General features: G+C 42.4%; 1 protein-coding gene across 2 annotated transcripts in view; it reads left to right on the top strand.

Annotated features, from left to right (window-relative positions):
- The first annotated feature begins 9142 nt into the window (after positions 1–9142).
- TGFBR3 (transforming growth factor beta receptor 3) overlaps positions 9143–27446 on the top strand; it is a 201725-nt gene continuing 183421 nt past the window's right edge. For both annotated transcript variants that reach the window (XM_066597344.1, XM_066597343.1), the window contains exons 1-2: positions 9143–9277; positions 9566–9713. In XM_066597344.1, the coding sequence (XP_066453441.1) occupies positions 9653–9713 (61 nt within the window). In that variant the 5' untranslated portion in view covers positions 9143–9277; positions 9566–9652. The remainder of the gene's footprint in view (positions 9278–9565; positions 9714–27446) is intronic.

Raw genomic sequence — 27446 nt, 5'->3', positions numbered from 1 at the left:
CGTTCTTCATAGGACATGATTTGCAGACCGCTTACCATCTTGGTAACTCTTCTCTGAACTTGCTCCAGTTTGTCTATATGTTTTTTTAAAGTGGGGTGCCCAGAACTGGACACAGTATTCCAGATGAGGTTTGATTAAGGAAGAGTAGAGGAGGATAATTACCTCACGTGATCTAAACACTATGCTTCTCTTAAAACATCCCAGAATTGTGTTTGCTTTTTTGGCTGCTGCATCACATTGTTGACTCATGTTCAGTCTATGATCTATTAGTATACCCAAGTCTTTTTCACATGTGCTGCTGCTTAGTTCAATTCCTCCCATTCTGTATGTGCTTTTTTCATTTTTCTTGCGCAGATGTAGGACTTTGCATTTCTCCTTGTTAAATACCATTCTGTTAGTCGCTGCCAACTATGCAAGCTTTTCTAGATCTTTTTGAATACTCTCTCTCTTCCCTAGTGTTAGCTAATCCTCCGAGCTTTGTGTCATCAGCAAATTTGATCAGTTTCCCATCAATTCCCTTCTCCAGATCATTTATAAAAATGTTGAACAACACTGGGCATAAGACAGAGCCTTGTGGTACCCCACTTGATACATTCTTCCACTTGGATGTGCAGCCATTTATGACCACTCTTTGAATACGATCACTCAGCCAGTTCTGAATCCACCAAACAGTGAATCCACAGATCAGTTGATGTTCCATCTACTTTTTGAGAGAAAACAGATACAAAATAGGAATTTAAAAGTTGGCCTTTTCAACAGCATTCTTAACCAATTCACCATTGGTTTGGTGGGATATTCTCTTTAACACAGCAGGGAAAACCTCCCATTTTATATGGATATATACAGGCTCGTTTTAGTTTGCATAGCCCCTCTAATATGCGGAGTAGATGGGAAGGGGCTGTTGGCCCTATTGAAGATATGCAGTGAGCTGAGATTCTGCGATTGAGATTGATTCCCAAATTATCCATAATTGTCTCACATGGGATGGCTCTATTTGATGCATAGGTTATATAGTACCCCGGCTTTTGAGCTTGGGTTGAGTGATTCATCATTGTGCCTAAGATGCAAAATTCAAATTGCCGGACTAATTCACATGATGTGGCACTGCCCAATACTACAAAGATATTGTCAGGAAATAATTTCCATAATCAATAATATGTATCAAATGTATTTAGATGCTACTCCTTTATTCTGTATCCTGGGGTATGTGGTTGATTTGCCAGAGAAATAGACAGAGCAGATGGCAATAGCTAAGCTGTTATATGTGGCGAGAAAACGAATTGTGCAGCACTAGCTTGATGAAAACCCTGCAACACCCAGAAAGTTTCTAAAAAAAAAAAAAAAAAGTCAATTGGTTTCTACCCCTGATACATTAAGAGAGAGTCGGAACAAAGTAGCTGAGTACTCCTGGTCTGGCCCCTGTACATTCAATTAGAAATTAGATAAAACGTTCTGACAGTGAGGGTGGTCAATGAGTGGAACAGGTTACCATGGGAGGTAGTGAGTTCTCATTCAATGGAAGTGTTCAAACAAATACTGTCTGGGATGATTTAGTGATCCTGCATTGAGCATGGGGTTGGACCCGATGACCCTGGAGGTCCTTTCCAGCTCTACCATTTTATGATAAATAACTTCCTTTCCAGTTATCTCACATAGGTGTATGAATTTGCATGTTAGGGGTACTTCATTACCTCGCTATTATGAAGGGTCTCTGTCCTGGTTACACTGAAGAGCTCTAATTTTATGCATCTGGACTAAATGAAATGTACTTTACTCTGTTGTTTTTATTGAGTGTGGAGAGACACTGCATTTACAATTGTCTTAAACGTGAGTCCTGTGATTTTCGTTGTGGTCTCTTCTCTTTTATGGGCAATATCTGATGTGTTTCTGCATTGTTCATGTTCCAAGGAAGACAATGACCCATCGTTAAGACTTTATGGATAGAGAAATTGATAGTCACTCTATTTTTGCAAGAAGAACTTCCTTTGGCAAGGATTGGGGGGGGTAGGATAGGATGGGGGGGGGATTTGGTTAATGTAAATTGCTTTCTTTTCTAAAGACACAATAAAAAACAAATTGAAGGGAAAAAAAAGTATAGTAAGAGCCGGCAGAGAAGAAAGGACCAGCGGATTCTGTTAGTCGCTGCCCACTATGCAAGCTTTTCTAGATCTTTTTGAATACTCTCTCTCTTTCCTAGTGTTAGCTAATCCTCCGAGTTTTGTGTCATCAGCAAATTTGATCAGTTTCCCATCAATTCCCTTCTCCAGATCATTTATAAAAATGTTGAACAACACTGGGCCTAGGACAGAGCCTTGTGGTATCCCACTTGATACATTCTTCCACTTGGATGTGCAGCCATTTATGACCACTCTTTGAGTACAATCACTCAGTCAGTTCTGAATCCACCTAACAGTTGCCTTGTCAATCCCATATTTGGTAATTTTTTTCAATAAGTATAGTATGAGACACTTTGTCAAATGCTTTACTAAGGTCAAGAAAAACTATATCCACCACATTTCTCTGATTAACCCAGTCAGTGGTACTACCATAGAAGGATATTAGTTTAGTCTGGCATGACTTGTTTGTTACAAACCCATGCTGGCTCTGGTTAATTACTCCATTTTTATCCAAGTACTTGCATACATGCTGTTTAATAATTTGTTCAAAAATCTTTGCCGGTATAGAAGTCAGGCTAACAGGCCTGTAGTTTCCTGGATCCACCTTCTTCCCTTTTTTGAAGATAGGGACAACATTTGCTCTTTTCCAATCTTCTGGGACTTCTCTGGTTCTCCAAGAATTTTCAAAGATTATGGCAAGTAATTCAGCAGTTACCTTTGCTGCTTCCTTTAGTATCCTAGAATGTAATTCATCTGGACCTTAAGACTTGAATTCATTTAAGTTAGCTGAGTGTTCCCTGACCATCTCTCTGCTTACAGATAGCCTGCATTGTTTTATTCCCCCAATAGCACAGGGAAAATCAGTTGATGGTCCATCTACTTTTTGAGAGAGAAAACAGATACAACATAGGTATTTAAAAGTTGGCCTTCTCAACATCATTCTTAACCAATTCACCATTGGTTTGGTGGGATATTCTCTTTAACACAGCAGGGAAAACCTCCCATTTTATATGGATATATAAAGGCTAAGTTTAGTTTGCATAGCCCCTCTAATATGCTGAGTAGATGGGAAGGGGCTGTTGGCCCTATTGAAGATATGCAGTGAGCTAAGATTCTGCAATTGATTCCCAAATTATCCAGAATTGACTCACATGGGATGGCTCTATTTGATGCATAGGTTATATAGTACCCCGGCTTTTGAGATTGGGTTGAGTGATTCATCATTGTGCCTAAGATGCAAAATTTAAATTACCGGACTAAGTCACATGATGTGGCACTGCCCAATACTACAAAGATATTGTCAGGAAATAATTTCCATAATCAATAATATGTATTAAATGTCTTTAGACTCCTTTATTCTGTATCCTGGGGTATTTGGTTGATTTTCCAGAGGAATAGACAGAGCAGATAGCGATAGCTAGGCTGTTATATGTGGCGAGAAAACTAATTGTGCAGCACTAGCTTAATGAAAACCCTGTAACACCCAGAAAATTTCTAAAAAAAAAAAAATCCACTGGCTTTTACCCCTGATACATTAAGAGAAAGGCGGAACAAAGTGGCTGAGTATTCCTGGTCTGGCCCCGTACATGCAATTAGAAATTAGATAAAACGTTCTGACAGTGAGGGTGGTCAATGAGTGGAACAGGTTACCATGGGAGGTGGTGAGTTCTCATTCGATGGAAGTGTTCAAACAAAGGCTGGACTGATGTCTGTCTGGGATGATTTAGTGATCCTGCACTGAGCAGGGGGTTGGACCCGATGACCCTGGAGGTCCCTTCCAACTCTACCATTCTATGATAAATAACTTCCTATCCAGTTTTCTCCCTTAGGTGTATGAATTTGCATGTTAGGGGTACTTCATTACCTCGCTATTATGAAGGGTCTCTGTCCTGGTTACACTGAAGAGCTCTAATTTTATGCATCTGGGCTAAATGAAATGTACTCTACTCTGTTGTTTTTATTGAGTGTGGAGAGACACTGCATTTACAATTGTCTTAAATGTGAGTCCTGTGATTTTCGTTGTGGTCTCTTCTCTTTTATGGGCAATATCTGATGTGTTTCTGCATTGTTCACGTTCCAAGGAAGACAATGACCCATCATTAAGACTTTATGGATAGAGAAATTGATAATCACTCTATTCGTGCAAGAAGAACTTCCATCGGCAATGATTGGGGGGGGGGGGGGTAGGATGGGGGGAGTTGGTTAATGTAAATTGTTTTCTTTTCTAAAGACCCAATAAAAAAAAATTGAAGAAAAAAAAAGTATAGTGAGAGGCGGCAGAGAAGAAAGGACCAGCGGATTTTCTTTCATACTGTGAAATAGATCTACTGAATAATTTCCCTTAACCCCTTAATGCTCCGTGATGTACAGTTATATCTTAGAGGTTCGGGGTTTGTATAGAAACAATCCCAATCCATACAGTGAGGGTGCCCGCTGTTTCTTACAACCAAAACCCGTCTGCAACACCTGCGATCAGAACTCCTACTGATTGTAGTTGTTAACCCTTTAAATGCTGCTTTCAATTCTGACAGCGGTATATAAATGCCCCAATCTGAGTGGGGTGAGATCGTGGGTTGCCCATTCAGTTGCCATGACAATTAGGGGCCTTCTAAAAGCACCAAGGGCTGCCATTGCAGATTGCCTATCAAGCCATTGCTTGATATATTGCCTGTCAGATTGTGGTGTAATGTAATGCTGTGGTATTACATCATACTGCGGCAGTGATCAAACCATTGCAAGTTCATGCTCACTACCGGGGCTAAAAAAATGGACAAATCAGTTTTCAAAAGTTTATTAATTATTTAAAAATTAGGTAAAGTTATTCCACCCCTCAACCCCTGCCCATATTTATAATTAAAAAATCTAACTAAAACCCCCCAAAAACAGATTTGGTATCACGACATCCATAAAAGTCTGATCTTTTAAAGTAAGTAAGTAACGCATTATTTTCACGCAAGGTGAACATTGTCAGGAAAAAATGCACAACGTCAGAATTGAGTTTTTTGTTTTTTTTTAGTCACCCCGTCTCCAAAAAAAATGTAATGGAAAGCGATCAAAAACTCATGCATTCCAAAATGGTATCAATAGAAACTGCAGGACGTCCCGCAAAAAACGAGCCCTCGCACAACTATGTTGACGAAAAATAAAAAAGTTATGGCTTTCAGAAGATGGCGCCAGAAAATAATTTTTTCCCCAAAGATTTTATTTTTCTAAGAGTAGTACAGCTATACAAAAAACAACTATATATACTTAGTATCGTAGTAATTGTACAGATATTGTTATCATGTCACCGTAGAAACAAGATCCCCCTGAAGATGGCAGAATTACATTTAGTTTTTTTTCCATTTCACTCCTCTTAGGATGTTTTAAAATTTTTTTCCAGTACATTATATGGTACATGAAATAGTACCATTGAAAAATACAACTCGTCCCGCAAACAAACCCGCTGATGGATAAATAGAAGAGTTATGATTTTTTAAAAGTTGGGAGGAAAAAACGGAAGAAAAAAAAAGTTTGCACCCTTAGGGCTTATTCAGACGTGCGTATATCGGCTGGGTTTTCATGCCTGGCCAATATACGCTGTCCCTCTCTGCAGGGATAGGCCGGGAGCAGTGCACTGAGCTCCCGCCCCCTCTCCGCCCCTTGCCACTATTTGCAATCAGTGGCGAGGGGCAGAGAGGGGGTGGGAGCTCAGTGCACTGCCCCGTCCCGCGCCCTCCCCCTGCAGAGAGGGACAGCGTATATTGGCCAGGCATGAAAACCTGTCTGATATATGCGCATCTGAATAAACCCTTAAGAGGTTAAAGTCTGGAAACTCTGCTTTTTTTAAATTTACAAATAGGAGGGAGAAAACATTGTTATTTAGCCCAAATTTGTGTGAGTTACTTCTGGGCAGTTCTTTCATCATGCTTAATAATCTCGGTACCACTTGCATTCTGTATCATTTCCATATGTTCCAGTGAGCCGTTAACACGCAGTATTTTATCCAATGAGCTGCACTCCTAGGTATTACTCTGTGATGAGAGAAGCGCTCGCCCGCCATTTACATCCATTCCCACTAGATGTGATGTGGTTGACCCTGTGCAACAATCCGCCTTGGTACTTTGCCTTTATAAACATTGCTTGCCATAATACACCTCCCCCTGCCTTGTGGGACCGGCCCTGGTTTAATGATCTAATTTCCTCCGAGAAATGACCACATGTCATGAATACCAATTTATGCCGCAATGTCACCGATACTATGAAAACTATTACATACTAGGGTTGGAAAAAAGAGACAACTCTGCTAAGTAAACCTATGCAAATCATGTGATGTTTCCATTGGATTGGTATTAGGAATGTGCAGATGCCTATGAAGCTATAGAACTCTGTGATCTCGCTGATCTTTTTAGCTGCGGTCCAGGTTTGCAGAAGATACTAAGCACTGCAGGCAAAAAATGATCTAGTTCAGGAAGGACAAGTGGCAGATTTTTGTCCTGCACCTCTGTCTTGCCGGCTGCTTTCTTCTCCTCTCTGATCTTTTATCTTCAGTGATTTTCAGAATTTGCTGGATTATTTCTTTATAATTGTTTGTAAACATTTTGGCAGAAACTTGGTCAAAACTTTTAAGGGGTATTCCATGGCATATCCATAGTGGATGGGTTGGGGTGTGGGGTTAAAGTCACCCATTGCAGCTCTGAAACCAAATCAAAGTGGGAGGCGATGGCCAAAGTTAGCAGACCGATGGTCCGTGTAAATAAAAACTGCAGCATATATGATTCTGGTCTGATTTTCTTGCGTCAGTCACTCATTCAGTGCAATAGGTGCGCAAAAACAACAAACGCACAGATGACATTTGTGCGCACTCTGTACTTCACTGATTATTGCTAAGCAATGCTAGAAAAATAAATTGGACTTCCTTTCATTCTGCGGGAAAAAAGGATGACACACAGAAGTAAAAGACGGAGACAGCAATGCGAATAGCTGCAAAACAGACGCACAGAGTAAAATCAGTGCCTGTTTTACTGACCAAAATTGGATCCTTTTGTCTGATTAAGGGCCGATTCACACGGCCGTATATGTGGGTCATGTACTGTACAGAAAATGTATGGCCCAATAATAGTCAATTAGACTAATCACTTGCCCGATTTTTCGAAGTGGTGGTTCTTGTGAAACATGTCACTTCTCGGACAAGAATGTGCATGGTCTGTGGAGATTGGACAGATAACTAACGAGTGTCCATCCGCTATCCAATGTGAGTTGCATCCAAGTTCTTTCGGTACTGTGTGAATCCAGAATAAGCCCTAAATATGGACAATCTCTCACAATATGCTATATTGTTCTAGTGACATTGATGATTATCCGTTCATTTACTCTGGGAAGGCAAGGTTCACGTCATGCTGCGCTGTTTAATCCGGGAAGATTTCTCCCCACATGCCGGGAGCTGAATGGACCTCATTATAGTCAATGGGGTCTGCTCAGGTCCCACATATGCCAGGCCTGGCACTTCTGTTTTTTCTGTTGTTTGGCCCGACTCTTGGATACTTTGTAGGCCGGTCCTCACCATGCTTCTCTATGGCTGCTTTCAATTGCCTGATGTCTATTCCAGTGTCCTTCTTGTTGGTGTCCAGCCAACGTGTCTTTTGGCTTCCCCGTTTCCTTTTACCACTGACCATTCCATCTCTTTTTCCGGAGAATTTGCCCTCATCACGTGTCCGAAGTAAGTCCCTCTCTGTCTCATGATCTTGCTCTCCAGGGTTGCCTCTAGGTTGATACAGTTCAGGACAGCCTTGTTGGTGACCCAGCTGTCCAGGGATCTGTAAGCTCTATGGATCAGAGCCGAACAACAGGAACAAGGAAAGGTAGCGTGAACCGAACCTAACTGAATGCAGGTCATTAAACCCAGGCATGTTCCCTGCAGGATTTTTTTTATCTCTTATTAACCCCTTCCAATCCAATTTGTATCCTGGTTTTCCTAGGGGGCTTACTCTTTTTCTGCCATTATACAACGGCGCTATCTGCTGGCTAAAGCCAGTACTGCATGAGATGACACCTTGGATAGCCTCTAACAGCAGAGAGGCTGGCAATACATAGTAAGAGAACCCCGACGGATGTCTTCCAACATCGGAGCTGTACAGCCTTAAATCATAATGTCTTCAGAGGTCAGACAGTGGATTGGAAAGGGTTAACAAATGTTTCTAATACATTTTTTGGTTTTGAAAAGAAAAAAAAATCTGATGCCAACTGAAGCAAATGGATCAGTTAGTAATGGACAGTTAGTTTTCATTTGGATCAGTCAGGGCCCCTTTATACAGGACGACTATCCCAGCGATAATCATTCTTGGACTTTTACATAGGAGCGATGATCACTCAGTGAACGGAGAGCGTCCAGGATCGTTCTAACCCGCCCGCCTCTGTTCACAGTAGACAGGCAGTCGTTCATAGTTTAAAGCCAGAGTAAATATGCAAATAGCACGTGTGCGCATGTGTTTTTCGGTCCAATTTTCAGACCAAACATTAGACATAAATAGCAGCCGTTCACGGGCACGAGTCAAAAAATAGCAGCGGGTCTTATTTTTTTTCCCAATTTTCAGACGAGAATAGAACATGTCAATGTACGATGTTTAGCACACCGGGCAGCACATGGACGAGATTCTTGGGTGCAACTTTTTAATTGTTCATGTGCTAGTAGCACGATAAAAATATTAAGAGAACCGGGAAGTGCAGAGCCTGTACATTGACTTATTTATGTACGTAAAAATGAATGCGAAACGGATGGAAATTGCTTGTAAAAAAAATCACGAAAAAGCCATTAAATTTGCATGAAAATCACACGAAAAATCAGAGCCATTTTTTCTAACTGAAAAATATGTGCATACAGCCTTTAAATATAAAATCTCAGCTCTGACCTTCAGTATACACCTTGTTTACTGCTATATTACTTGTGTCCACTAGATGGCGATACTAGTCCTCCAGCCAGACCTGTGAGAGCTAGCAGCACAGCAGCTGTAGAGTCCGGACAGTGCTGTCAGGCCACGCCCTGGGGAGAACTAGAGCTCCGCCCTCTTCTTTTCCTCTCTGCAGCTTGGAGTGTCCCAGAGAAGGAGATGCGGGAAACTTCAGCCCAGTGGGAACTGACGACGGGCAGTAGGAGCTGGGCAGCCTGTGCCTGAGAGCTGGGGGTGAGTGTGGCACTTGTAGGGCACTAGTGATCCATGTCTGCTGCAGCTCTTGCAGGGATCTGATGCATGTGTTGGTCTTCTGCAGTTTGCCGTATAGTCTGTTGCATCCCTCATATAGTTTACAATCTGCAAAGTTCCGTGTGATCCAAAGTGAGTGTCATTGCAGTGCAGCGTGTACTTGTGCAGCTCTGCTATTCCGCTCCGTCCTGCCAGGATCTGGGGGTGGGATATGTCAGCAGGATGTGTTCATCAACTATAGATTGAAGTTTTCTTCTCTCTCCTTCCCAGGCTGCAGAAGGCTCTGACGTATAGAAATACAATAACAAACCGGGGGAACTCGGCAGTGGATTGCTCCGAAAATCCCACAAGGAGAACATGAGGACTCTGTGCTTCCTTAGTGTGTGCCTTGTCCTCTGCTGGCATTCGTCATCTGCAGGTAATGTCAAGCGTCCGCTTCTGTGCCGGACTTTCTCATTTCCGTCATGTCAATCACATATTATGATAATGCCGGTGGACTACAAGTCCCTGCATGCCCTGTAAAGTTAGGTGTTGGTGCACTGTGATAGATGATGTGATCTCTACCGATGTGGTTGGGTTATTAGGGTGCACTGGCACTGACTTGCTGCGGACTTCGGTGCAAATCTGCAGTAGATTTCACCCTTTCAATTAAAGGGTGAAATCTGCTGCGGTTCTGCACCAAAAGCAGCAGCAAATTGGTAAATGCGCCCTTGAACTGCCTTTTGAGCACTGTGATAACTCATTGAATTAAGATCCAGCAGTCATAGGCAAGATTTGACATAACACACTGCAGTATCACAGTGCATGGTACCAGTTGACACACTCAGCTCTGCTACATCTGAGTATATTTTGTACCAATGAACTGGATTCAGACTTTTTGTGTATAGAAATCTGGCTCATTAGTCCAACTTGGTGATGTATGTACATACTGATAGTCAGTTTCCAAATGTGTTTGGTAACCGTAGCGGCGGCGGGCAGTGATTGTGTACTTACATCCTATGTGGAAGCGATAAATGTGTTAATCATTATGTACTATTACATCCGAATATTGTGTAATAAATATATATCCCCCTCCTGCAGCTGCCAATGCGGAGATTCATTCTTGGCAACCGCTGTTTACCTTTTGGCTATATTCACACAGGCAGGTGCAGCGAAAAAGTGACCATTTGACCTGCAATTTCAATGCAATTTTTTTTATTTTTTTTCCTTTTTTTCCCGCTTGTACGATATGTTTTTGCGTAAAAAACAGATTTACATCACTTTTTCACACGTATGAAGAACAGATGTAAGGCCTCCGATACTTTATTGTTTTTACATCTGTGTAGTCCATTAAAAAAAAAAACGGACAACACATGGAAAGCGTACGGACCCATTAAAAAAAAAAACGGACAGCATAGAGACATTGCATGCACTACTGTGATGCGTTTTACCCATTCCAGTCATTCATGTGCCGGCCGTTCTTTTTTTTTTTTTGAAGATGCAGAAAAAAAGAATTGGGCTTGTTTCAAGTTTTTTGACAGACCTAGCCTAAATCTGATGGAGATCGCATGTCGTGCCATTAATAAAATGCCTTAAAAACGGATCGCACTTGCGTACAGCTGACATGCGATACTTTTTTTCACTTGAATAGGAAATAGTGGGTGATTCTCGGACAAGACGTTCCCAAAAATTTGGGACATGCAACGATTTTTAAACTTGGACTAAGAGAAAAATTGCTCATGTGAAGTTCGTTTGCTGTACCAGGTCTGTCCATCTTGCAATCGGACAGAACTCGCGTGGGAAGATCGCCCGTGTGAATCCAGTCTTAGTGCCTATATAGAGGGATGGCTCCGTCCTACAGGGATTATAGCACCGTTATTAGTGATACCCAGCCAGCTAACGCTACACTTGGTGATGTTCTGCATCAGCTTGGCCTTCTCATATCTATGGATGGCTCTTATGCTATATAATTTACTAGTGAACCTGTTGCTCCTCTGACAGGGCATGCTGGAACTATTGGTTCTGCAAAGTTTGTTATTGCAGTTGCAAGTCAAGTTCAGTTTAGCACTTACAGAAGTTGTTATGCAACGCACTTAACTAGCACATCAAGTAGCATTCAAGTGGTTAAAATGTCCACAAGATGTGATGTAATTCAGGTGGCTTAGTGTATGGTAATACAGTACACCGCAATACTGTGCATATAAACTGCGTATTAGAGAATGCTCATGTGTGCAGTATTACCCTGCAGGTTAATAGTTGTTCTGTGAAGGTCAGCCTTCTTGCCTTATCCCAATCAAATCATCCGAAAATTGGATATGATTCTCTAAACTGAGCCTCTAATGTCATGTATCATGGAATAACTCCTCTTCCGTGTTTCACCTGTTTCATATAAGTGTGCATCCTGCTGAGTGCAACAGGCGGCTGGCATCATCCCGCTCGCTCCCTGCCATGTTCCACAGCTGTTCCTAATAGCACCATCTCCCAGAGCATCACTTCTGTCCTGTATCTCATTGCACGGCGTTCTTCCTTGTTCTGCGCTCCCAAGAGATGTGCTCAGCGCTGATCTACCAATTATTCCGAGCTCACTTGTGCGATCTTATCTATGGATACAATTGCTGGGCTGCATCTGGTCCTCCAGTATCTTACCTGAACACCCTGACTATGAGGCGATGCAGATATGGATGTCCCAGCAGTGTTTATTATAGTATGTAGTAGTATATTTTGGTAACAGTTAACCAGGATTGGCAACACTTGTATCAATGTAACAAAGGATGTTTTATTACTGTTTTCACTACTGATGCTTTGCAACAAAGCTCTGAGGATAGTTGGGACACTTTCATGTATTCTTTTGGCCTTTTCTGGACAACATTTATAAATTAGTGAATAAACCATTTTACCCTGTTTGGGGTGTTTAGTGACCTCAGCAATGGCTATTGATAATCTTAGTCCAAGTTAGTGAAATTCCACCCCGTGTGACCCCCAGCCTTACAGTCCCCTCAACATGCAGAGCAAAAATAGGCTTGTCAGAAAGTGGCGTTAGGCAGCTGTTTATCAGCTGGTGACCTCTGGTCTAACGGGTGTCATTAACCTAATAGTGAAATCCTGCTCATTAGTAGAACAATAACACGGCTTTGTTTTGTTTTAGCGTTGATTTGTTAGGTCGTTAGCAATGTCACATGGTGATCTGCCACTTGTCAACCAGAGTGCCCATTATTCCACAATTCAGAATGCTACTTCTCCCAATAGACAAGCATTGTTCAATAATGTAAATGGTATGACTATGCGATATGATCTGTAATATACAGATATGTAATAATCTGTATATTATTTTAATAGGTTGCATTGCGATCTCTAACTTGTCTTTTGGAATTATTTATTCTTTTTTTTTTTACTTAGAATTTCTTAATATTTAAAGGGCTTGTCTGATTAAACGACTTCCTTTCTATCATATCTTTGCCAGCAGATGACTGCAGGATGTTAGATGATACCTGATATACGTTGCTTGTATTGGACCACTGTTTCAGCTTTATTGTTGTTCTGCAGATTGTGCTTTTGTATTCCAATACCGTGATGTATACAGTATGAATAATAGATGAACGACAACAAGAACCACATGATATAACCGTACTGCTGCGATGTGTCCTCCTGCTGTATAGAGGCAGCTATCTTGTCGGCTGCTTGGTCTTGTGACAGTGATATAGTATCTGTGTTAAATCTGATTACATTGCAACAAAGTCATTCAGAAGCAAATCTTCATAAATGTAGGCCGGCATGGGGGAAATTAATCTTCTTCTCAATCACAGAAACTCCATAGTTTGTACTTTCTAAAGAGATCTTACAGAATGCTATAAGTCATTTCATGTATTCCTGTTGAACATACAGCAGGAAAGTTTTGGTTTGGCTTAAAAAGTTATCTTGACAGGATACAGAAGAGTCGGTCCGTCTGTTGAAGGTGCAGTGATTTGATCAGACATTTGTCCTTTCAAGCTATCCAACCTTTCAGAAAATCTCACAGTATCACATTGATAGATGTCAAATCCTAGACCCACACGAAAGGAGGCTGATTCATGTTGTGTCGGGGGAGAAAAGAAGCAACTCAAAGCAAAACTTTAGGAGCAGGGCGGAAAAGGAATAAATCTTTGGATTTTCCAGTACTGGACACACTTTACTTCAAGCGCATGCCTTACCGCTGGAGCCGGAGATTCTGTCATTGCACGGAGTATATCAGTTTGGGGCTTGTTCCCATCAGCGTTGGAGGCTCCTCAGTCTCTAAATTCCGTTTAAAAAAGTGGAAAAAAATAGTGCAGCATTCTGTGAAATGTCAAAGCCCAGCTAGAAACCGAAGAGACCCTATTAAGATCAATGGGGTCTGTTTGATGTTCGGTTCTGTCATATGACGGTCCTATTCAGCTATGGAGTGTCATTTTCCCGCTTCCATAATAAAGGCGGAAAATGCAGCCCAAACGTGCGGATATGAATAAGTCGGAAAACACGCCATTTATTCAAATGATTTACATTCTGCTGTGGAGCGGGCTGTATATTTGCTTTATACGTTGTATTATAGAGGTTTTCTCCGCTGGAACCATTGCTTCCGTAATATGGTGCCACGAATTCGTAGCCACATATACATGTCTACCACCTCCTTTTTCTCCATGTTGTGGAGCGCTTCAGGACATTTTTTGTAAGGAAATGATTGTATAATGGTAAGTGTGTCTGTGGTCCGCAATGGATGCATTAACAAACGCCATACAAACGGAGAGCCTAGTAGTAAGGTGCCAATACATATTAGAGCAAAGTCAATCAAACCTGCCAAAATCATCAGGAAGTGGACAACTTTCTTACCTTTTTGGGGGTGTGCTAACTCTTCCCCGATGGTAGATGTCGGAGGGGAAGATGGATCAGACATTTTGGTTTTCCCAATGCCCGATCCAAGCATTTTGGACTTCAGCTATCGAATCATGATGGGATGACTGAGTAAAGGAATGGGGATCTGAAAAAGTTGTTTTGTGATTGTTTCTAGACTTAATTACATGTGGCACACTATTGAGCAGCTGACGTCTAATCACGCTTTCAGACGTCGGGAACATATTTGTAAATTTCATGCCTAGTTCTCAAACGATCAGTAGAGTACTGTCTTCTGAAAGGTGGCAGACAGTGTGTATGTGTAAATAGACTTTTTAAGAGTTTCCCTTCTTCTTTCCTGTGCCTGCCAATGCATATGCTCTATTTCAGACAGCTGGCATCAGTGCCCTGTCAAAGTACCGCATTTCCAGGCAGTACTTCTTCATGTTTGTAATTTCTCTTTTGGGGAAAAACGAAAATTCTTTAAATCCAAAAGTTATCTCATTGCAGCCAAACAAAGATGATTGTTTTGGTTACTTTGAGCGGAGAGTGATTATTCTAGCTGTCACGTATAGATAGATATAGCACCTGTGATTCTGGAGGATGACAGGTTGAAGTGAGACAGAAATTACGCAATAGACAACATGCATTCCGGGCATCATTTACTGGAGTGAGTCACACCACAGCATGGGCCAAAGGTGCAGTAATCCAGACAAAGGATCTGACGGCCGATAGACCAACTGCCCGTTTATAGGACTACTTCTAATAGAAACGCACAGACTTAGACACAATACTTTATGTGACGTACTGTACTATGTCACCTACGTCTTTCCAGAACTCCTGCCCGTTCTGTCCTAAACAATTACACAATACTTGGCTGTTTTGAAAAACTCGAAGTACTTGGCACCACGCTCTTAGTAATTCATTAGGTTTTCCAAAGAAGTCACATTTAGTTCCGTTCATAATGGGCATGCTGTTTTATGGAGTTAAGGATATGATTTTATGTTTGGCACTGAAGTAGGTACACACCGCCTTGGTGTATTCATTTATTACTTCTAGATGTTTAGCGCCATTTATTAGGCTAATTATGTAGCGGAAGACCTCCGCTCTCTACATTTCTGCCTGCCATTTGTTTTGATGTTAGCATGCATTTATTCACTTATGCAATTTTCTTTAACAATTGGACGCCCACGAGGACGGAGTAGTGGAGCAGTTTCCTGGGAGGTACTTCAAGACGATGAGAGAGTTGAGACGTGAGTTCTGTGGTTCCTGCTTACAGCTCTATCGACGCTCAATGCCCATCAGTAGTGCCTGGCCTACAAGGTCTACCTCTCAGTGGTGCTTGGCACTTGAGTTATCGTCCTACTCCAATTTCTGGAGACATGAAAGGCCCCCTTGAGAGGAGCTCAAGGAGAGCAGACTCCCTATGCTTCACCTTTCCCCTAAGTTTCACCTGGTGAAGAGACTGAACCACTGCGGTGTCCCTGCTGCTGCCACGCTGTACAACTGGACCACTATACCTGAACGAACATTCGTGAGCTGTTTGTTACACTGTTCTGTTCTTGAATATCTATACCATGTCTCCCCAAAAATAAGCCCTTCTCTGATTTTTTTAAAGGATTTTTGGAGAGGCTTAAAATATAAGCCCTACCCTGAAAATAAGCCCTAGCTGCATTACATAAAAAAACAATACATTATCTAGTAGGCTTGGTCCATGTCCCTCCCGCTGCTCTCCGGAGCTCCAACATGCTTCCTGCAGTACTCAACCACCCACAGAAGATCGCTTATTGGTTACTGGATTCATAAATCCTACCCCCAGGAAGCAATGGCTCTGATTGGCTGAACAGCGCTTGAGAACTATTCAATGCAGCGCTCAATGAACCAATGCGATGGCTGCATTGATTGGTTGTCGAGCGCTGCTCAGCCAATCGCAGCCATCACGTTGTGTAGGCGGGATTTATGAATTGGCCAATCAAAGCTGCGGCTCAGGGACGTGGACTAAGCCTGCTAGGTTAGTATAATAAGACATCCCCTGAAAATAAAACCTAGTTCCTCCTTGAGGGCAAAAATTAATATAAGACTGGCTTATTTTCAAGGAAACACGATACCAGGGACGTTAACTCTGCAAGAGAAGGCACTGTTGAATTACAACAGTGAAGTATTTCAATAGATCCTAGTTTGTGGCATATAAGAACCTTGTCATGATGTGGCCCCAACACTAACCCTCTTTATGGGCCTTATATAGTGGGACCACCAACTAGTGTGATCAGATTCCCCAGGACCCTGAATACCTACGACCTTGTGCGACTAGACTCCCTTGCCTCCAGGATCCCATCTATGGAGGGCTTTGGTATCCTATGGTCCACCCTGCCGACCCTCTGCTCAGTTACATTTACACAGAATGTTTGGTATTTACATATTAAAAATTGCATATAATGTACATATAGACCACTGTTTACCAACCTTTTTAGTCTTGAGGCACCCCTGAGAAAGTTGCTATTATTTTTTTTGCTTTTTTTTTTAACCTTGGGACACCTATGCCAAATACGTTTTTTTTTGTTTTTTTTTTACAAATGATAGATCAAAAACACCCCCCTATCACAGTATAATCACATCCAGAGCTCCATTATCCCTCCCCATCACAATTTAATCACATCCAGCACTTCAGCAACAGTCAAACATTTCTCTTCTCACCGCAATATACGTGTATGTGTGGCCAAGCCTCTCCACTCCCCTATCCCCCCAACTGCGATATGTGTTTGCTCAAACCCATCCTTCCCTCGAGAGAGATTTGAGCTTCCTCTTCCGGTTGTGTAGGTATGTGGATGTCCGACATGAACATGCAGTTACCTGATTTGGAGTGTTCTTCCCACTGTCAGCGGGTGAGGCAGTGCGTGCGTTGTGGGTGGAGCTTGGCTGCGGCACTTTCTCCTGTACCACTTCCTGTAGTGCTAATGGCCAGCAGCTGATTAATCCTTAATGTGGCTAATTATGACTCCTTGGCCTTGAATGTGAAGCCATCCCTTTTGGGTTCCCAGCGGTGCCCAGCACCCTGGTTGGAAATCTCGATAATCACTCACTGAATGGAGGCGGAGAGCGCCGGAGATCTCTTCCAGCCATCTATCTCCATTCATAGTAAATAGGCCGGCTTCACATGGGCATAAGCAAAATTGCGCACACCTTAGCACAACTTTTTTGCTCTATTGTCGGTGTATTTCATTGTACTTTTTCTGCCTACAGGACATGTTTTTTTGCCCACAAACACCAATTTAAATGGCTAATTCATCTAATAAACTCCAAATGTGTTCTTTTTCCAGTGGAATTACGCAGTGTTTCACAAATCTCCTTGCGTATTGAGCACATTTGTGCATCCCCATTAACTTCTATGGGGACCTTTTGATGTGCAAATACGCAGAAAGATAAAACGTGTTCTAACCGAAATGTGTGCGTGCAAATACATCCATGTGAAGCCAGCTTTAGAGTGCATTAAGACGACTGTATATCAGCTGGGTTTTCACGCCCAGCCGATATACAGCGTCTCTCTCTGCAGGGGGGGGGGGGGCTGGAAGACTGGGAGCAGTGCTCTGAGCTCCCGCCCCCTCTCTGCCTCCTCTCCACCCCCCTGCACTATTTTCAATGAAGAGAGGTGGGGGCGGAGCAAATTCACAGCACTTAGCCCCACCCCTGTCCCGCCTCCTCTCATTGCAAATAGTGCAGAGGGGCGGAGAAGGGGTGGAGAGGAGGTAGAGAGGGGGCGGGAGCTCAGAGCACTGCTCCAGGCTCTTCCAGCCTCCTCCCCCTGCAGAGAGAGATGCCGTATATCGGCTGGGCGTGAAAACCCAGCCGATATACGGTCTTCTGAATGCACCCTTACATGGGGCGATTATCATGTGTTGCTCGTAAAAAGAAAACGATAAAGTGAACAAGTTATCATTTGTCGTTCAGTTGTTGGCACAATCTAACTGTCTACAAGGGCCATAAGAAATCCTTAAGAGCTTCTGCCCTCTGCTGCCGGCTCCAAATGATATACAGCCCATGTAATTCCTCTGTATTGGTTACTTTCTACTCCGGCTTCATTTTCTCAGTGGGGTTAATATTGGTTGATGGAAATTATTTAAGCCCGATCCCTGGAGTTCACTGTGACATTGTCACCAACACAAGGACACTTTGGGGTGCGGCTTTAAGAAAAGGTGGATTTTGCTATACTTTCCCAGCTGAATTTAGATGTTTTTCCATTGCAAATTAAGTGCACAGTTTTACATGTTGACCCCTTAGTTCTTTAAATAGAAATGCCAAATATATCTTCGGCATCACAGTGACCCAGTACGGGTTTTATGATCATCCTGTACGGAACATTCAGGGAACATCCTACTTAATTGGAGCATAAATTACTTTGTAGGATAATAGGTTGACTTGAAGCCTTTTGTAACATTGACACAAGATTTGGAAGAACTTTGTAAATTCTCAAATTCTAAAAGTGACCAAAATGTAATGTCTATGGGGTCTCTGGTCTGGGCCGTAACAGCAAACGTCGGGGAAAAGGATGTTCAACATACCCAATCCTCTTGTTCCCCTCTTTCTCCTGTGAAATAAACATGAACACTTGGCTGGGACTAGTGGAATAGCTGTTGACCAACTTTTAAATTGTATGTCTGGTTTAAGAATATAAGGTTAAAAGGGGTTGTTCAGTTGTAAACTATTTATGGCCTATCCTCAGGACAGGTCATTCATAGTAGATCAACAGGATCTGGTCACCCAGAATCAACTGAACATTGGGCCACAGCACTGAGCTGATTTCTGCAGGAAGCAGACAGCTCCATTCTTACTGCATTGGCCAGGCTTGGTATTGTAACCCAAGTTCACATTCACTTCAATGCCTGCAATACCAAATCCAGCCACTGCATCGGGAACAGAGCTGTCTGCTTCCTGCAGAAACCAGCTTAGTGCACAAATGTAGCAGCTTAGTGGACAGCTGAATAGTGAGTCTTGAACAACAGACATTTCTCAATATACTATTGTTGGCATGTTTTGAGGATAGGCCATAAATAGTTTACGACCCCTGTAAAACATGTTTGGGTCTTGGCTACCATACCTGAAAGTGATGACTGAGGACTCCTTTAAATTGAGAATTGATCCTCTAGCACAAGATAAGCATGTGTGCACGGACAAACATAGTCAATATATGGTCCGTTGGCTGTTGCTCGTGTCCATGATTTTCATTATTCGGCTTCTATCACAGAACAAAACAATGGAAATCAACGTTGCAGATGTGAGACGGAAAGAAGGAGTTCTGTTGCCATGTTTGAATACATATGGGCACGTTTATTCAAGACCGGGATTTCATATGCCAGGCTTAGTGCGCTGCCACCGTGAGGAGGTGGTGTAGATTTGAACGATAATTTATGCCAGTTTTGTAGTGTAATTCATAGTAGGCTTTCTCTGGATGCCCCATTCCTTTCTGCTAAGCCAGTCCACTTTGTAGAAATGTGGTGAGGACAATGGAAAAGGCAAAGCCAAGTGCAAAAGTTTGCGCAAGAGCTACTTGTGCAATTTTTTTTTTTTTTTACAGTTTTTTTTCCGACAGAATACTGCCCAAGTGCCTTAATAAATCCCCACCACCACCACCTTCCCATAGCCCTCCTATTCTACAGTGAAAGAAGTAATAGAAACACAATCTCTACTCAAGAGATCAAATAGTGTCACCCACTGACGGCGGCATTCGATGCTGGGCAAATACCACAAACCAATCAGGGATTGTCTTGCAAGCACAGAACTTCCAAAAACTTTCTGTCAAAGACCTTCCAAATGAGTAATCTCAATGGAAAACAGAATTTTATTATGTTGCGAGGTTCTCAATCCTGAACCTAGTAGATCCAAAACCGGTAGTAGATTAGCCGAGAGTAGACAAGATATCTAATGTATATTGTGCCGAAAATAAAGAATGTGGTGCAGACTATTATATTTATTGTCCCTTAGTCCTAACTAGAGTGTTTTGAAAATCCTACATAAAGCAGATGATGAAACGTTGTCCTATAGGGACCTGGATTGCTTGCTGATTTCTGTTGAATGCATCGGAAGTGCTACCACATTGTTTTTCAAATGTTAATGATTGACCGGTACATGGTATAACTGGTATAACCCAGACTCAATTAGCTGCCTGCAAACTACTTAAGTTTGGGTGGGGGAATTGGATGGTTAAACAATCAGCAGCCTGATCTTTGAGAACTTGGCATCAAAGGGCTTTATCAAAGCTATGTGTTAATCATTAGAGTGTGAAGGCAATGTTTACCTGTCTGAGGAGAAGCTCATTCATACTGATAAATGGGCAGGTCCATCAATGGGCAGTTTTGTGGCTTGAAGGATGCAGAGAACTTTTCAAACATCTGGGTAGTTATGAGATTGTTTGAAGAATCTGGGGAAGTAGCGAGGGCCACAGTTAGCATTTGTATGCTTGTACAGTGGTGTACTTATTTATCACTGTAGCGCTTTGTATGTAGGTTTCAGATTTGTAATTGGCACGTAAAGTAAAGCAACTAAAATACGAGTTTTATGAAATGTTTTATTTTACCAATCCATGACTTTTTTGAGTTTTCCAAAAAATTTTCAAAAGCAGCCCAGGTCTTCATTGGCTGCTGCTTTTGCACCCATTTTTCCATGTAGATTTTCCTATTTTTCTGCTACCCTGTTTGCAATCCACTTACAGGTGGGATGTCCTAAGCCAACCATTCTGACAGTACTTTATTCCTCTGTGTCAAGTGAAGGCAACAACGTTTCGACTCACTAGAAGTCTTTGTCAAGCTTTGAGTCGAAATGTTGTTGCCTTCCACTTGTCGCAGAGGAATAAAGGATCTTTTTGATACTGCACAAATCTTTGCTGCCCTTATCTATCTATATTGGACCTTCTCTGGATTGTTGGTTCACAATCCTATGGGCTCTGCATATTTGCCTCACTGACTACAGTTGAAAAAGGTTGGTGCTGCTGACTACTTTCTATTGGATATACAGTACTGTACTTTCCGAGACTTCCTCTCCCACACTTCTATGCATGCTTGCATAGCCCTGCTCCAATTAGCTGCAGTGTCCCCTCATCCGTGTTACTAGAGAAGCTAAATGCCTAATGACAGGCAGTGGATTACAAAGGTGCTAAAAGGTAGACCCCTAGTGGCAGCCACGTAAAGATTGATTTTCATTTTTTTTAATGCAAGTACATTACAAAGTTGGTGATACACTAGGTTTATACAAGGTTGTCTGTTAGATGAGCATACACTGTGTGAAAAGTTAGTGTACAAATAATTGTGCTATATTCGAATTTTTATTATGAAACATGTATTGCTTTTATTCTAAAAAGAGAGAAATCGTACAGTAATGGATATGAGGTACTGATCTTGTTTTTCAGTAAGAATTTTTATCTATTTCTTGACAGTGTTCATCCAAATAATATAAACAAATTATTATTATTTCTTTAATTTCAATTTTTACGATTTACTATTCAGTTTTTAGGAACTTTTAATTGGGTGTAAATCGGTCGAGCGGTGTTCCTGTTGCTGAATCAGTCTTTGGGGAAGGGCTCGTAGACATATTCACCTAGGGCTTTGATCAATCCTAGTCACTGTTCCTTACTAGTGAATGTGAGGTCACACGGCAAACCAATCAGCTCTCAGTATACTGACAGAACTGCTCAATTATATATTCTAAGAGGACTGAAAAGTAGCAGAACCACAATAAATATTAACCCTTTCCAATCCAATTTTGGATTTCTCTTTTTGCTGTTATACAACGGTGCCATCTGCTGGCTAAAGCCAGTGTGTGCACCAGAGAGGCTCCGACAGCGGAGTGGCTGGCAATAGACGGTAAGAATACCCTGTCAGACATTTTCTGACATTGGAGCTGTACAAGCTTCAATCAGAATGTAGGAAGACGTCAGATGGTGAATTGGAAAGGGTTAAGGAGCAGACACTTGATTTTAAAAGAAAAAAAAAAGTATAATTCAGGACCATCAGAATACTAGAGCTGTTAGAAGAGGAGTAGCCTTGTATATGGAAAAATATATTTATTATATCGCTCTTAAATGATATTTTTGAAAACCTCCAAAACCATAATCCAGAATTTAGGAATGGTAGGGCATGATAAAAAATTTTTTAATGACTTACGGCAATGTCTCGAAATCCCTACCCTGAACGCCCCCCATTCCTTCCTATCCTTGTTAATTCTAGGTTCATTTTTATTACCACTTATTGAAAAATAGGACGCATTCAGCTACACATGTTGTGTTACTCAGTGCTTACACCTACATTTTTAATTTATTGTTATATTTAGAAATGTCAAATCAAAATCTTTAGTCTGATGCTCATATTGAGGCCTTTGCTGTCCTGTTAGTCATTTCTGTATAGATGTTGAGACACCATTCATTGTACACTGGTAAGCCGCAATCCGCGTTCAGGTCTGGAAATGTATTGACGTGTCATTGGGTCATCATTTGGGAGCATCTTTGAGAGTCCTGTGTTTCTCATTTTCTGCACATGATCTCTTGTGAGAATTTAGCACTAAGTGAATAACCATGAATGTGAGGAAAGGGAAGCAGCTGGATATCTTCAGGTGGCGTAGTAGGAGGTGGTGGGTGGTGGATGGTGGGTGGACGTCTTCTCTGCCAGTTGCCGAATGTGTGTTTCAGCAGAAGCGCAACCTAAACAAATATTTTTAACAGACTGATAGCTTTTTTTTAGGATGCCTTATGCTTGCTAATGTTATAACAGCTTTCTTTAACCTCTTAGTGATGGGCCTATTTTGTGGACCAAGCGATTAGGTAATAGCTATTGTGTGTGTTTTTTTTTTTTTGTTTGTTTTATTTAATTTTGGAGGGTATTTATGCATTTATAACAGGTTTATGTGGGGAAAAAATGTTTGTTTGTTTTTTAAACTGGATTTTTTTTCCCTTTAAATTAAACTTTATTGAACTGTTTTTGATAATATTTTTTCAGTCCCTCAAGGGGACTTGAAAATGCAATCATTCGATCGCTAGGATAGTACACTGCATTACTTAAGTAGTGCGTTCTACTAAGCCTATCACAGCAGCGGATCAGACATTCCTGGAGGCAGGGCCTACTAAACTTGAGTTACATGGCAGATATGGATTACTTATGGCCTTTGTCAGGCTTCCATCTGCCATGGAAACCCATTAGTTCACTTTGATCACATTGCAACCTGCTGAAGGATGACAAAAAGAGCCCCCTTCTACTGTCCTCTGCTTACATGCTGCAGTTGCTATTTAGAGATGAGTGAACGTGCTCGTTTAGAGCAATTACTCGATCGAGCATCGCTTTTTTTCGAGTAACTACCTAATCGGGCGAAAAGATTCGGGGGGGCGCCGGGGGTGAGCAGGGGGGTTGCTGGGGAAAAAGAGAGAGAGCTCCCCCCTGCTACCCCCCGAATCTTTTTGTCCGAGTAGGCAGTTACTCAAAAAAAGCGATGCTCGATCGAGTAATTGTCCTAAACGAGCACATTCTCTAATCTCTAATTGCTATTGATTGTGGCAGTTGGAGCAGGAGCCTGGCTGTCAGTATTCAGCCAAGCCACTACCTTAGAAAGACGTATGTGCAGGTTTAAAGCCCATTAGAGGTCAGTATAAAGGTATATAGGCCATCAATTAAAGTCATTGTAAGCTGCCCGATTTGCGGCTTATCCGCAGCTGACGCTGCAAACATGCTGCGGAATCCGCTTCATCACCTAGCGACGCCGTGGCATTTTCTGTACTGCGCATGTGCGCCGGACGACACATCCGCAATACAGAAGAGACAACTGCAGACAGGTACGCAGGGGTCACCGGCCGAGCACAGGGTCAGATTCCGCTGCAGGATTCTGCATGCAGAATTCGACTCGGCCGTTTGCATTCGGCCTAAAACTACATCTAAGACAGAATTTGACAGAAGGTGAGAACATGAACCCTATATTTGCTGTGATTTAGGTTTTTTTTTACCTTTTTCCAGTCGTATGATCGGTTTACTATTTGTTTTCGCTGACTCTGCTACACTTTAGTTTGCCCCCAGCCTCCGCATTTATAACGTATATGGCATTTGTCCACATGAGGAAAAAATAAAGACCGTTGCCAGAATAATTCAGTACATAGGAAGCTGCAAGGTTTGGTACTAAAATGCGGAGTACAGGAAATCCTGAGACAACACAGGGATTTCAGCCGGAAATGTGTGCCTCTCCGAAGGGTAAACTCAAGTGTAAGTGTGATTGCTGGTAAATAGATTATTCTGCTTTCATGCTGCTCCTTCACATCCCTGAGACTTTACCGTCACCGAGTGCAGAACCCCTCCGAAAAAAATGTTGCAAAAAAGGATAGTTGGAAGGATTTTACAAGGAGATAGAAAAAAGTAGACAAACAAGGTAGTGGATGAGGAGGGAAGCAGAGGTTAGAAACACAAACCCTCCGCTACAGAGAATGAGATAATACTTTCCTAGAACGGGGTGTAATCCATCCAAGGAGTACGGAGCTGGAGGATCTGTTCTTTTCCTCTGCAACCAATTCTTCCACATGCACTCGAAAGTTCAGTCTATAAACCCATTAACTAACGGAAGGAACAGTAGGGGATCCTGAATATTGTGGTTTCACAGGCTTTGTAGAGATCAAAGCAAACCTTAGCATCGCCTTTCTAGGGAAAGATGCCCGCAAAACTGTAAGCATCTCAGTTTGTGCGTCATTGCCCATGACCTGCCATGTATCCTCCCATATACCTGTAGCAACCTGTGCATCTCGACTTCATCTGCGTAGTGTGCTTGCGCCAGAAGACGCAAGCAGGGGACCAAACAGTGCATGCCAAATATTTCAGTGCTACAAACGTTGACGTCAAGAACGGGGGGCAGCGAGCGTAAAGAGAGGTCAGGTTTGCATGATAACGCAACGACTCGGAGCAATGGAGGGATCTTCACTTAGACCCAAGATGGCGAATGTACATACAGGGTGCACAAGATTAAAGAAAATTTGAGGGTGAAGCTTAAAGGCTGCATCAAAAACTGAATATCACATCAGTAGCACTATTGTGTTGCATTTATATTGATATTTGTGCTAATGCAAGGGAGATTTGATCATTTGAATACTGTTTTATGGACAAGAAAGTTAAATTGCTCTCTATGACTTTTATTTTGGGAAACCCATGGGTGACAGAGAGAGAGACAGAGCTCCCTTTACCACCCTTTTACATGCTATGGTCGCATTGACTGTGGCATGTAAGGAGAATAAATGACTGGGACTAGAGTTAGCTTCAATCCCGACTATAAGAACTGGAGCCCAGCTGTCATAAGACATCAGAGTCCCAACTCCTCCTGACATGGGAAAACCAAGACAGACTTATTGTGATGCATCGTGAAAAAGGATAATGCATTGGAATAAGACCCCTTAGTTACTTTTCCTACATCTGCTTCATGTCCAGATTAGGCTCACATTGTGTTTTAGCCTTCCATTGAAGGTATATGTTGGGAGTATTACCTTTACGGTTAGACTCAGACATACTGTATGCCACTGTATAGGCATACCTTGCCCAAAGGACCCCACTACTACGCTATGCCATAGAGTAAGAGATCAAACATACGTCAGTGCATACCAGCCATGCATATTCTAAAAAGACACTCTTTTGGGGCCCTATACCTAGGTTCGGTGTAAGTACTATGAGCTTTCCCAGTGTATGTGCTAAACCAAGTGGTAAAACCCAATGTAAACACTGATTTAGGCCCTGATTTTACCCAAGAAGACTAGTGCAGTATGACTCCAGCAGAAGAATGGGTGGAGACATGTGTTGGCCGGGTTGAGTTACAGTGAACGCCCAGGTCACACACACACCTGCCGACTGGTTACCTTGCTGGCGGTGTAGCCTTCTCCTCCCTGGTCGAGTGGTAAAATCTGAATAACGGTGGCGCCGACCCAGCAGTGAACAGCCTCCATTTTCCTTCTCCCTGCTCGAGCGGCCAAATGTAAAGGCAGCGAGTGAGCCCCGGCTGTCTATGACCCGGCCAGTGACGAGAGCGGAGATGTGAGCGTGGCTTGGATGGGCGGCACGAACGGTGAAAGTGGGGCTGATAGGGGATGGGAGCGGAGATGTGAGCGCGGCTCAGTGAGAGGGTGGCTGGCAGGGAGAGTTACAGCGGGACCGGCTGCGCCGGGGGTTGGTGGTAGACAGAAGCTGAGATTGGAAGCCGGCGGGAAGATGTGTGAGCTGTCAGGGGGATGGCCGGTACATACGTGTTTGGGGAGGTGTGTGTGCTGCAGCCAATCTGCAGTTGTGGGCATGACCTGGTCGTTCCTTGTAACTCAGCTCGGCCAACCCATGTCTCCACCCATACTTCGGTGGAGACATACTGCGCTAGTACTGACTAGCGCTATCAACCTCATCCCTCAACTGGTAAGTATTCCTCATTGCTCTACGCAGCAAACTTCCAGTCAGATGCAAGAAAAGTTTGGAAACTGTGGTTCCTAGTATGGGCATGAAGCTGAACAGTACAAAAATATCCTTTATTAATATAGCTTCAAGATATACAGGCATTGCAGCGCAGTACATGTATTTATGTGCGTCAGTCTCTGCTGTGACGAAGTTTACAGTCTTATTTACATACCGTTGAAAGACTTCTTTTTTAGGCAGCCAATTAATTTAGTAACTATTAACCTTTTTGCCACAAAAACAAATTGTTGGCACCTGACAAGTACTGCGTTTATTACAAATGATCTTCTCGATTTTGAAATACACAGAACTCCCGTTTAATGACACTCCGATACATAAACCTGATATCAATGGAAACAGAAACTCAAAAGGTTTTGTTGCACAACGTCAAAAATATTTTCACTATCGGAGGTGTTCAATGTGGCCCCCTTTGTCGCTGTTAATTCCTCCTAGCTCTGCAGGTAGCTTGGAGAATAATCTGACGGCCTGCGTGCCTTCATTCTAAGGTTGGGCTCAAAGCCACACCAAAAAGACCAAGTGCCAACCACAACAAAACCGCACGTGGGTGCGTCATTCAACGGTGCTATTTTTGTTAGTGTTACACAAGGGCTTCCTGAAGCTGGGAGGCCATACGCTGGTGCTTGGTTTTACATGTCAGCTGACCAGTCTCAGCTAATTAGCTAAGCAGGTACAGCATTGTATACAGTGTTTAATTCAAAGGGGCTATTCAGTGGGGAGTTTGCATGTATATGTTAATGTTATTAGTGTTTCTTGACCCCTTAAAGATGCTGTCTATTTTGGATCTAAGGACGCAATAATTTTTTTCGGATTTTTTCATCTCTGCTTTTCAAAAGCCATAGCTTTTTTTATTCTTCCGTTGACATGGCCGTATGAGG

Source organism: Eleutherodactylus coqui, chromosome 3 (assembly GCF_035609145.1).
Source record: "Eleutherodactylus coqui strain aEleCoq1 chromosome 3, aEleCoq1.hap1, whole genome shotgun sequence".
NCBI lineage: Eukaryota > Metazoa > Chordata > Amphibia > Anura > Eleutherodactylidae > Eleutherodactylus > Eleutherodactylus coqui.
Note: the sequence above shows the minus strand (reverse complement) of the source record. Positions and strands in the feature narration are given on the sequence as shown.